The 13133-nt window shown below is 42.9% G+C and overlaps 2 protein-coding genes across 2 annotated transcripts in view; both read right to left on the bottom strand.

Annotated features, from left to right (window-relative positions):
- Nucleotides 1-13133, bottom strand: part of LOC309865638 (conserved oligomeric Golgi complex subunit 2-like) — a gene marked incomplete at its 3' end in the record, with an annotated part of 246407 nt that overhangs the window by 216159 nt on the left and 17115 nt on the right. The window lies entirely within an intron of this gene.
- LOC309865639 (conserved oligomeric Golgi complex subunit 2-like) overlaps nucleotides 149-13133 on the bottom strand; it is a 29948-nt gene continuing 16963 nt past the window's right edge. Inside the window, exons 2-7 of the mRNA XM_082732195.1 lie at nucleotides 10569-10730; nucleotides 9350-9412; nucleotides 7040-7120; nucleotides 5298-5401; nucleotides 1929-2108; nucleotides 149-276 (exon numbers count right to left, since the gene is read on the bottom strand). Coding sequence (XP_082588321.1) covers nucleotides 5369-5401; nucleotides 7040-7120; nucleotides 9350-9412; nucleotides 10569-10730 — 339 coding nt within the window. The 3' untranslated portion in view covers nucleotides 149-276; nucleotides 1929-2108; nucleotides 5298-5368. The remainder of the gene's footprint in view (nucleotides 277-1928; nucleotides 2109-5297; nucleotides 5402-7039; nucleotides 7121-9349; nucleotides 9413-10568; nucleotides 10731-13133) is intronic.

The following is a 13133-nucleotide window of genomic DNA, read 5'->3' as shown; positions in this document are numbered from 1 at the left end:
CTGCCTCACAGCACTGGTAACAAATAGGGAAGAGCACACGTTCCCACGTTCCCGGGTCAGACAGGACAGCCAGGGATCATCGGCACATGAGGAGGTGACAGGTGGTCACTAAACTGAGCTCAGGTGCATACACAGCATTTTATGTCACCTTGAGATGGCTCCTCTTGTGACCTCTCGAAGAAGGTGGCAGTGGTGAGGAACGAACTCCAGGAGCTTATTAGCATACATGATCTTCAGGCCGTCTGGATGAGACTCAACGATCTGCTCTACAATCACCTAGCAGAAGGAAGAGCGTTTTATTTTTAGTTATTTATTTTTTTGTTTGTTTGTGTTTTTGTTTGTTTTTAAAGCACCTAAAAGAGAAGTATGAACTATACACTACAGAGAAAAGAATCGTGTAAACCTTAAAAATGCACTTCGTCCTTCCTCCTCCCCACTCAGTATGCTTTCTAAACAGGAGGTAAGTAACAATGGCATGAAAATCTAGGTCCCGGGATTTGGGAATACTGCTCCAACCCTGGGGGACACAGAGGCTGAGGGACAGAGACTGGCCTGAAGCTAAAACATCACACACACTCATCTGCTTCCCTTCTGAGCTTAAAAGCGAAATACTGTATCTGCAGACAACAGCTCTGTACCATCTTCACCCTGGCCTTATCCTCTACCGTCTCCAGAACAGGGAAAGGGCTGAGATGGAAAGTGATGGAAGAAAACACATCTTATTTTGCTTTAGTATTTAATTTTTTTTGGTGAGGCTGAGTTGCAGGAGGTGAATGACAAGCATACAAACTTAAAATACAAACGTGGCCACAGTTCATTTAATGACACGGAAACGTAAAGTACTTCCCTAATTTAGCATATTAGATTCAGTTCAATGAAAAGGGCATAAATTAAATAACTAAAATATTTTCATTTAGTGACAAAGAATAATGTGATCTTTTTCACCCCCACAGAGAGAGCTATGAACTATAATAGGATACATACAAAGAACTGACAGATCATTTACTTTTAGTAGTCTTAATGAAGCTGAGAAGATTACTGAAATTAATCCTTCAATTTCACTTCTATCACTGGGATACTGTCTCGTTTTAAAACTGGAAGCCTTTCATCCTGAAGTCATGGTGGGTAGCTTTATACTTACCAGACAGAAAGAACACTCGCACTGGCAGGTGACTGGAAGAAAGCCCTCAAACGCTGAGACTGGCTTCATGACTTCTGTCAGCTTGAACTAGATGAAACCGACGCTCTCTAAGTTGGAAGCTGCTGATTGCTGGCGGCCTCACATGGTGCAGCCCATACTCCGGCCGCTCAGAGGCAGGATACACTGACTCCCTGTATTTAACTGTATCCTTAAAGGTCAAGAACACTGGGTAACCAAGTTCTGGACTTAAGGTACTACCCCGCTAACTCGCCCTTCAAAGCCCTTTATCTTTGAATATTCCCTCCCTCCCACCTTCCTAGCCTGGCAAACTCCCCCATGGTCTTCAAGACTTAGGCCACATCAATTCTGCGAAGACGCTTCCCCTCACAGACTTTCCCTGCGCACAGAGCTGTCTTCCAGCTCCTCCAGTGGGCATGGGCACCTTGGTGGGGTCATGCTTTTCGGCAACTTCATTAACGTATAACTTAAGGAAATGGAAATTGACCTGAAAATGTTCTGATCTGTACCTTCTTCCTAGGCAAGTCCCTCACCCCTACTAAATTAAGATGATCCCTGAGTTATGGCATCACTGTAAGAGACCAGAGTGCATGCCTGATTCCTGCCATGCTGATGGGCACCAAGCGGGACCAACCTTTTCTTACAACCAGAAGAGCAGGAACTAAGAGCATCTTCAAGGAAGAGCCCTGAGCTCTCTCGCACCCAGTCAAGAAACGAAGCCAGATTAGATGCTCTGTGTTTGTGGAATGAGGTGCATGGGGGCACAAACCTCATCCATGTACGGTTTCACCAGTACTTGACCGACTAACGCCTCTGCATCCCGTGTCTTGTCAATTGTAGCGTAAGTCTGGAGGCAGTGCCGTATGATGTCCACATTGGAAGTCTGAAGCTCTTCTAGCAGCAGGCCTCCCAGGGACTGCTGCAGCATGGCCGTAATGTGGGCTATACGCTGCAAGAACAGAGAGACCAGGAAAGAAGGTCCAGGCACCACAGTTTCTAAAACCTCAAATATACGTGTATAATTTATATACATATGTGTTATATATATAAAGCGAGCCTCTAATTCTACCAGAATATATGTAAGATTAAAATCCCAACATTTCCTAGAGAATAACAATGAATCTCTTCTCCCCATGATTGCTTTCTTTCTTTTTTTTTTTAAAGGTTTTTATTTATTTATTTGTCAAGAGAGAGCACAAGCACACAAGGAGACACAGGCAGAAAGAGAAGCAGGCTTCCTGCCAAGCAAGGAGCCCAAGGTGGGACTCGATCCCAGGACCCTGGGATCATGACCTAAGCCAGAGGCAGTGGCTTAACTGACTGAGCCACTGAGGCGTCTCCTCCCTATGATTTCTTTGAAAGTAAGTCGGCTTCATCAAAGTGAAGTTTAGACAATTGCGGAATGACAAAAAGTTATTTGCCTCTTAAGCTACGAAGTAAATCTGACAAACGTGCATTTAAACCCAGTCAAGGGCTTTGGATAAATGAACTCTGACTACATCATATGATGTGTCAAGTTACATGAAATTCAGAATTAATTTTACTTGCATAGTTTGGAGACTACGCTTGTGTCTTTACACAAAATCTATCTAGTGTGACATAATGGAAGCAGGGTCCCAAGCAGGAGACACTGAAAAAAAAAAAAAATTCAAAGCTAGCTTCAAAATCCTGTAGAGTAGCAATTATCAGGGGCAATGCTAGGTCAAACCAAAATCATCCAGGAAATTCGCAAACAGCAAATTGAAAATCAAAACCAACACTTGCTGGTCTTACTTTGTCCAGAAGAGGCATGCCTTTGCTCTGAACAGCATGAAAGTGTAACTGGTTAAATTCTGTGGCAATTCTCTCCAAAATCTGTCTAGTCCAGAGAGGGCTAGTAGAGACAATTAGAGAAATGTAATTCCCAAAGTTAAAACCTGCCACCCCCACCGCCCCCCATGCCTTAGAGCGCTCAGGCACCTGCACCTGAACGCCATCAATTTTCATGACAAACTGTCTGTGCAGCAGGCCCCAGTGCAAGGGGTGAGGAGCGGGGAGGTCGTAGAAGCCACCGACGCAGCCTGGCCCGGGCCACAGGGCCCAGGCAAGGGGATGGAGCTATTTTAGGTCAGTGTGGGTACAACTGCATGATTCCTCCACGTTCCTCGGGCTCTCCCATTCGTGCCCTTCTTCTCCCTTCTTCTCCCATTCTCTAACCCCCTCCACTCTCTTTCCCTGTCCTACCGTTCATACCTGAAGTCCCCTCATCTTCTCTGCCTGCCTCATTCTCCCTCCCAAGTACCTCCCCAGTACCAACTACTGCTGTCTCCTCAATCAGCTAAAACTGACCGCCTAGCAGCAACCTGGGAAATCGCTCAGAGCAGTGGACTCCAAGTTTAAATTTACCCAACGGCAGAAAGAGCAAGCTCGGTGCTCCGGGAGCTGGTGAGAAATCACTCACAGTGCATCTGCCATCAAGTGGACTGGATACACTTCCTCTTGCCCCCCACATTAGAAAGCATCAACCCCATTCAAAAGGAAGTCGAACAGTGAAAGAAAAAAAAAAAAACCACAACAAAGGCCCCAAAGCCCCTGCTGGGCTCTATGAGGCATCCCACATCTGAGGATGGGCAGTCAGGTAGTGAGGAAACACACTGTAAGAAAACCCAAAATCTCTGGAGACCTGCCATGGTGTGCCCCGTCCCAGAGCATCAGAACTGGTGTGGAGGGAAGGCAAGCGCTTGGCACGAACAGTGCCAAAGCCTAATCCCAACCTCTACTGACTGATCCCATGCGCATTTCCTATTTATCCTTTTCTCGGCATTTCTGGGCCTGGCAGAGCATGATGGATTTACTGTGCGCTGACGCTGCTCTGGCTTTCCTGACTCTAGAGCTCAGAGCTGCTCTTCTGGAGAAAAAAGTCCTCCAAGGTAATTCTGAGCAAGAAAGCGCACAATGTCTGTTTATCAAGGACAGTGTTGCAAAGGGACAGGATTGTAGACACAGAGCTCACTGAGGTGTTTCTATCCGAGGAGCACAGCAGCAACAGCAAAGACGGGAAGAACACTGGAGGGCCAGCTCTCCAGGGGCCGAACGTGGACATGGCTGGAGGGGCTGGAGGGGCTGCAGGCGCTGCCAAGGGCCGCAGTGAAGCAGAGCCGCTGGAGACACACGGGCTGCAGAAGGGCCGCGTGCAGACTGTCTGCTAAGTGTGGACGAACGGGGCAGAAGCACGAGTGCAACGGGCTAGAGACACAAGCACAGTGGAGGCTGACCACTTAGTTGAATGCCTTGATGTGAAAGGGGACAGAGACCTAGGACCAGAGAATCGCTACCTTTGGGATGTGTCCGTTCTTAATCTCCATCATGAGACATGTGGAGCATATGGTCTCTCAAGTTCCTTCCAAATCTAAAACCTTAATTCCTAAAATTTAGAAACCTAACTCCGCCTGCAAGGGGAGGGACTGTTAGCGTCACACAACAGAGCACTCAGGGCACCAGGCGACCTTGACGCAGGCAGCCCAGCTGGTATGTGTAGGACCAGCCCCGGCTACTCCCACTGCACCACTGTGCGTCTCACAGTGCTGACAGGACCTAACTACTCATTTTCTGAGTCACTCATCTACCCTGGCTGATTGAAAATTCACACCAGGAAGGGAACAAGACAATCACAGTATAACAAAGAGAGCCATCATCTTTTTCCTATTTCATAAGTTTTTTCTTTCCTGTTTGTAAATTTCAACTGGATATGTCCTATACTGTTTCATAATAATATAATGCTGGTGCAAAATACATCAATGGTAATACTCTGGGCATGTCTAGGAAAAAAAATGAGATGGAGAAAAACCAAGATGAATGGTAGGTATGCCTTAAAGATCAACATGACTTTGCTAGTCCTCAGGGAAGGTGATTCCAAATATACTTTTACACTGCAAGCATAATGACGTGTTGGAACTGTGGTCTATAACCAAAGGGTTTATAGGAACGTGTTATAGATTTCACCATTTCATGCTCTCCACTCTCCTGGAGCTACATTCTAGCCACAAACCTGGATTTCCTTCTTGTTCAGAAATGAATTCTAACTAAGCCGTCCCCGCCTAATTAGTTTGGATGTGAAGTATTAATTTATGTGCTACTTAGTTAAAAAAAAAATGCTTACCTGCTTGCTTCTAGTGCAGAGGTTTCTTTCGAACTTTGTGAATTTAAGATTTTTTCAATCTTTTCAACTGATCAAATAACTTGTATAAGCCTCAACACACACATCTATAAAAATAAAAATTAAGCAAACAAAAAACATCACCATCTTTACTCTTAATCATCTTTATTTCCCATGCTAAATGCAGGAAAATATAAGACCAAAAGTTAACTTCAAATATATAGGGCATGCTATATTTTGAATATTTCTATGAAACACAGAATTCTCAAGAATGCAAATCTTAGTTCTAGAATAAGCATACTTCCATATTCTATTACAAGTTTATAGAGGAAAAAAAAAACCCTAGACTTTGCTTTCTCATATTCTATACTCTTATTTCTTTTATTCCCCATCCTGAATCTTTCTATGGGCATTTCTTTCCTATTTTTTTAAAAAAGATTTGTTTATTTGAGAGAGAGAGAGACTGCATGTGCGCGTGCAGGGGAGGGGCAGAGGGAGAGAGAGAATCTCGAGCAGACATCCTGCTGAGCACAGAGCTCAATGCGGGGCTCAATCTCATGATCCTGAGATCATGACCTGAGCCAAAATCAAGAGTCGGACGTTTAACCAACTGAGCCACCAGGCGCCCCTCCATTTGTTTTCTTATGGCCCTTTATTCATGTTTTAACTTTGGCTTCCGATTGTACTGGCCCTCTCAGTTTACATGTGCATATACCTATATGCCCAAGCACCAAATCATTAAAGACCTTTTACACTACAAATATTATCAAAGAGGTTGAGGGACATTATGAAAACTCTCATCCTTAAAGAACAAAAATATACAAAGTCATCCATTCAATAAATAATAATAATAAGGAACACCCCTGGGAGCTCGATATTCATTCCGACGGGGGGTGGGGGGGGGCACGAGAAAATAAAGCAAGAAATACACCCTGCTCTCACAAAGCTTACTGTTTTGTCTGGAAGCGCACGACAAGCATTCTTTGGACAAAAGCTGTGAGGAAATTCAGAGGCGAATTAAACAGAAGGTCCCTCAAACAGGCTTCTCCCCACTGAGATTTTAACAAATATGCTAATAATACACATAGAAAACATTGTACAGAGCAGCAGGCGAGAGTCAGAAGCCCAGACTCCCAATGCCCGCTGTGCCCCTACATCGTTATGATCATGAATGATATCGGGGACACTTGGAACTGGAGATAGCACTAAGGGGCACACTCCCGGGGTGAGCCCTCAGATGTACAGAGCCATTGCCTGTCTCACACACCTGAAACTAAGCCAACACCGCATGCTAACTACTGGGAATTGAAAAAATTAAAGTGAACACCAGAACATAAAGAACACAGGATCAGAAAATAACAGCAAACCTACGGCAGAATCCTGAGTTTGCTTTGGAAAGCCCACTTCTCCCCTAGTCTCTAATATAGGCCTATTTTCGTTACAGGGCCGCTGACAATTTATACAGTCGTTAACTGTGAAGCGCTGCACCGACAACAGTTATCACTGTTTCTTGTTCTGGAAAAAGTGGGTGATCTTGAGATCGTGTGGGTACCTCTGAAATTCTGTCTTCTTATTTCAGGTAGATAACGTGACATAATGCATAAAATGCACATGCGTGAGAGCTTTGAAAAAAAGCTAAATTAAAAAAAAAAAAAGAAAAAAGCTGAATAGTGCTGACAAGTTCGCGGAGACAAGAGGAGAGGGCTTCAACTGGCATGCAGCATAAGAAATCTACTGGAGGGTACCTTTTTCTTCCTTATGTCCTCTTGTTTACACATTCGTTCATCTGCTGCCCGAATTCCTTCACTGACTGATGACCTGAGACTCTTTAAAAGAATAATAAAGAAAATGTATTACAGACATTGTTTTGTCACATTATCAATTTCCTACATCTCATTCAATTCCACAGAAATTAATACCTGTGCACCAGTACTATGCAGATATTGACAAGAAAAAAAAAAAAACAAACATGATATACCAGACACAGTTATTGTTGAGGGGACTCATGACCTGGGGGCATAATGACACGAAGGCAGGGTCGCATGGCCAGAAGAAGAATGACATATACAGTGAAAGTTATGGGGATGAGGGGGCTTAGAATGGAGAACAGATAATATGAAGCAAAGTACAGGAGAGTCTGGAAATGCGACGGGGCTCGAATCGGACTCTGAAAGCCATGTGTACACAGCTGCCAAGGTGGGGAGGGGATGGGGAGCAGATGTAAGTGCACACACACTCAGGGGCAGGGTCAGACAGGCACACAGCCATGTGCACTGCAGGCTTCCTTCTGGAGAGAAGCAGAAATAGGAATGGAGGGCCAACTTCACTGAGATGAAGTCTTTAGATTCTGCATATTTTGGAGAACGAAAGAATGTCAAAGCACTGATGCATGATGATGAAATGTGGGTATGGAAATACCAGGAATCAAGAATGAAGAACAGAAGACCAGAAAAAGGCAGAGCACAGAGGTAGAGAAACATGTCCAGAAGCTAATGAATAAAGAGATAATTAGGAATTAGGGCCAAAACAAAGGTTAACAGAAACAACTAGAATGAAGTAGGCATATCACAAAAATTCCACAGGAAGGTGAATTAATTCACTCCATCAACATTATGAAACTCCTCCTGGACGTCAGTATTGTGGCAGCCTACAGGGATGCAATGAAGACAGATATAGTCGTATCCCTCAGTGGTCTGAGAATCTCACAGAACAGCTTCAGAGTTGGGACCAGAAAGGCAGGTCAGGCCTGTGGCTGAGCAGGACCAAAGTGGCCATAAAAACAGGCCATGGAAAAGGGAGGGGATACGGTGATGGCAGGGGGTGAGGCGGGACGGGAGCCTGTGTGAGTAGAGCAAATCTGCCTCCAGGAAGGGGGTTCGAGAGAAGCGTGGGAGGCCAAAGGAAGGCTAGGCTTGGGAAACAACACCCCTATGAGGCCCCGGGAGGAAGAGGCACACCAAGGAGGCAGTGGGAGAGCCCCACAGCGGCTGGTGTGGAATCCAACAGCGGACCATGAAAATCCCTTCCATTCCAAGGAAAAGTATCTTTAACAAGATTTTGTAAAATTCAAATGAGACATAAACCATGGAAAGTATTGGCTACAACTCAAGGCACAACTCAAGATTTTTACCTGTTTCACGAACTCTTTCCTGCCTGCCCCTCCCCTAGGCTTCTCAGCACTGATATTTCCATTACTCCGCATTTTTCTTGGTTCTAACCATGTACTGTGTCTTCACTTAAATTATGTTCTCCTTATATTCTCTCTAGGATGCAGGCACTGTCTTAGGGGAGGGACGCAAGAGGCCACTCAAGCTAGAGGAGACACACAAGGAAGGATGGTGTCGTTTATGACAAGTTTACGACAGGGCATCAGAATGGACAGAGGCCGTAAGTCAGGGCACCAGACACAGATGGGGGGGGGGGCGGGAAGGGAGACAGGGCAGCACAGTTTTCTGTAAGAAGTGATGCCACAACTGCCCCTCCACTGTTCACCCAGGTGGAGTTCCTATTCCCAATGGCTTAGAGGTGGGGAGTCCCATTCCCACAACAGAGATTTTTCTGAGAGAACATGCAAATGTAACATTTATTAAGTATTACATTTTATTTATATTATAATTCAGTTCCATTAGGGATTACACAGTTTTTGTAGATCAGCCCAGGAACCTAACCACACGTAGATTACGTGGGGTGGGGGGGGATATTTACAAGATTACAAACTGTTAAAATACAAGTCATTCGTAAGTTAGAAACCACTTACATATGACCAAAGTGGCATTAATAAGTTGAATTTGGAAATATGCTTCCTCTCCCCTGACATTTTAAGGTTGTCTACTCTGAGAATATGTCTTCTTCAAATCGAACATGTTTTTTTAGGTTTTTAGCATATGCAAAAACAAAATTATTTACAACTCTTCTGAAGGTGAATATTATAATCATGAACCGTTAAAATACAACCACCAGTACCACCAAACTAACAGATGAAAAGAATTCTTAGAGAAAAGCCGACGAGGACAACAGGCGTCACAGCAGACTGTTTTCATTAATTGGGGAATTACCAGAACTTCTCGTAACTGTCCCAAAGGCACAGAAAGTTGATTGAGGGCTTTGTCCATGCCAACCTAAAGGCAAAACCAGGTTGGCACAAACACATCACGATAAGGAGTAATAGTGACGTATCTATTTAACGATCAAAGCAGTACCAGATTTAACTTGGTTTTTTTTTGGCACAACCGTATTTTGCTACATAACTAGCTAAGCAACAGAAGTGTTATTTGGCCATTAATGTTGTTCATAGAATATGAAAAAAATCTGTTGAAATACATGAAACTATAAAAATAAGGGAAGTCAGGAGAAACGAAAGTTTCCTTAAGAACAATTTGCCTTTAGATGACATTTTAAATGAATGTGAAAAATTTTCACAGAAGGTGAACAGTTCTCTGTCTGTAATTGATGATACTCAGCCAGCTGATGTGAAAGTCTGACGGGCTACGTCTCTCTTAAACATTATTATAAGCCTTGAGAAAAATAGAAATTAAACAGAAGTAAAATTTTCTAGGTTTTTAATCCTATTGGGATATTTATCTTAGTGGTATATTTCCGAAAAGCAAATGTGCATCATTAATTTTAATGCTTCTTGAAATTCCCACGGAGCTGCAACTTTCTGTGCTTCTCTGGACAAACAGATTTAAAACAAAATGAAGCATCAACAAGGAGACTTTTCTGCCAAGTAACAAAATTCAACATTTCTAAACGGCTTTTACAAACAATTGATAAGCTCACTGCAAATCATTCTTATATTTTTATAAAACCAAACTTTTTAAATATCAATATTGGCCAATGTTCCCTCAACCTAGCTCTGGCTAACAGAGTAAATTAAACATTTACCTGGGAGTAAATTAAACATTGTAAGAGTGGTGGACATTTGCTCCTACAAATTAGTTAAATCAAGGAAGACTTCAGGGTAATCACTTAGCAACTAATAAAACAACCCCTTGGGTATTATTATCCTTTACTTTTCACTGTTGACTAATGAATTTGAAACATAATCAAACTAGAGCAACCTTAAATGAATAAAAACTAAAACAAAAAAATGTATTCCAAAAAGTTTAGTTCTTTTATTAATGAAATTGGTAATTTCTTCAAGTTTCTGGTGGGGTTGGTGGGGTAATCAACTGAAAGGTTTCTAAAAACTCTGCCCTTTTAATAAATATGAAGGAGAGAGAAAGTGTGTATGTGTGTGTGTGTGTGTGTAGGACTTGTGAATTTCAGGTTTACCAAGTTTGTGGAAAGGTTGACAAAATCTGCATAATCCTTGTTGATGAGCTCGACCATGGCTATTTTAAGAAGTTTATTGTAGAGTTCCAGATCTCCTCTTAGTTCCTCCAGCTGGACATGCTTCCTACAGTCAGACACAAAGTGATCGACGTTGAAATCTTCCTGAAAATCAAACCAGAAAGAAAAAATGATTGCACTGATACCACATTTTACATAGAAAAATAAGATCAGAGAAAGAATAAGAGGCCGTATTACTGCAGGGGAACACACACAGGACATCAGGGGGTCTGCTCACTTCCTAAGATTATGGGAAAGGGGGCCCCTCACCAAGACCATTCTCTCCTGTTGCCTAACGCTACAGGCATTTTATTTCTTTTAATTATACATTTCAAAGAGGCTCTTCTCAAAATAGAAACAGCTTTTTCTTCTTAATATTAACACAGCGATTCACATCCTTCCAGACTTTGTTTTGGTCTCTTTACTTTTTTTTTTTTAAGATTTTATTTATTTGAGAGAGAGAGACAGAGAGAACAAGTGGGAGGAAGGGCAGAGGGAGAAGCCGGCTCTCTGCTGAGCTGGGAGCCTGATGCCAGGGTTCATTCCAAGACCCTGAAATCAAGATCTCAACCGAAGGCAGACGCTTAACTGACTGAGCCACCCAGGTGCCATAGTCTTTCTCTTTAAAATATAAATTACTTTTGGGGTGCCTGGCTGGTTCAGTGGTTATGGGTTCAAGCCCACATTGGGCTTTCTGCTCAGCAGGGAGCCTGCTTCCCTGTCTCTCTCTCTGCCTGCCTCTCTGCCTACTTGTGATCTCTGTCTAATAAATAAATAATTTTTAAAAAAATAAAATATCAATTACTTTTTAAAGAAACTGACATATAATGGACACATGTTAGTTTCAGGCGTACAACATAAAAATTCCATATTTTTATCTGTTGTGAAATGATCACCCTAAGACTAGTTAACATCCATCACCAAACATACACATTTTTTTCTTGTGCTAAGAACTATTAAGTTTTAGCAACTTTAAATATATAATAATATACGGCACCTGGGTAGCTCAGTGAGTTAAGGCCTCTGCCTTCGGCTCAGGTCATGATTCCAGGGACCTTGGATCGAGCCCCACATCAGGTTCTCTCCTCAGCAGGGAGCCTGTTTCCTCCTCTCTCTCTGCCTGCCTCTCTTCCTACTTGTGATCTCTGTCAAATAAATAAATAAAATCTTAAAATATATATATATATATATATATATATATATATATATATATTATACTATGCAGCCATCAAAAGAAATGAAATCTTGCCATGTGCAATGACGTGGATGGAACTAGAAGGTATGCTGAGTGAAATAATCAGAGAAAGACAATTATCATACAATCTCCCTGATATGAGGAATTTGAGAGGCAAAGTGGGGGGTGTGGGGGTAGGGAATGAAAAATGAAACAAGATTGGATTCGGAGGGGGGCACCTGGGTGGCTCAGTGGGTTAAAGCCTCTGCCTTCGGCTCAGGTCATGATCACAGGGTCCTGGAATCGAGGCCACATCGGGCTCTCTGCTCAACGGGGATCCTGCTTCCTCCTCTCTCTCTGCCTGCCTCTCTGCCTACTTGTGATTTCTGTCTGTCCAATAAATAAATTAAATCTTAAAAAAAATATTGGATTGGGAGGGAGACAAACCATAAGAGACTCTTAATCTTACAAAACAAACTGAGGGTTGCTGGGGGGAGGGGTGTATGGAGAGGGTCGTGGGGTTGTGGACATTGGGGAAGGTATGTACTACGGTGAGTGCTGGGAAGTGTGTAAGCCTGACAATTCACAGACCTGTAACCCTGGGGCTAATAATACATATTTCTAATAAAAAATAATAAAATTAATATACAATAATACACAGTATTATTTACTACAGTCACTATGATGTACATTACATCCCCAAGGCTTATCTTATTAACTGGAAGTTTATGCCACTGGACCCCTTCATCTATTTCCTCCACAACCTCGCCTCTGGCAACCACCAATCTGTTCTCTATGACTTCATTTTGTTTTGTTTTTTAGATTCCACATGTGAGGGAGATCATACAGTATTTCTCTTTCTCTGTCTGACTTATTTCACTCAGCACAATATCCTCAAGGTCCATCCATGTTGTTGCAAATGGCAAGACTTCCTTCTTTTTATGGTTAATATTCCATCGTATACACACACATTGTCTTTATCCATTCACCCCATTGGTGGACACTTTAGTTATTTCCAAGTCTTGGTTGTTGTAAATACTGTGATACTCACTACCTTGAGTGTGAGTCTTGCTGGCTGCTTGAGCCAGGTGATCTAGAGGTATACCTGGGTAGCAACTGCAAACCTCGGGGCATCATACGAGCATTCAAGCTCCTTTCCAGGAGATACCAGAAAGCAGAAGCGAGGCAGAGGGACAGTGCAAAGATGGTACCCATCAGCTCCATCTTTGGAGAATACCTTACTAGGCTCCCAGATCCACGTTAAATTAGATGCCTGCCCCTCAGGGCTTTAAGATAAGCAAATGAGCCTCTTTCACAGAAATCTGATCCCATTT

The sequence above is a fragment of the Mustela nivalis genome (assembly GCF_964662115.1).
Source record: "Mustela nivalis genome assembly, chromosome: 5".
Taxonomy (NCBI): Eukaryota; Metazoa; Chordata; class Mammalia; order Carnivora; family Mustelidae; genus Mustela; species Mustela nivalis.
Note: the sequence above shows the minus strand (reverse complement) of the source record. Positions and strands in the feature narration are given on the sequence as shown.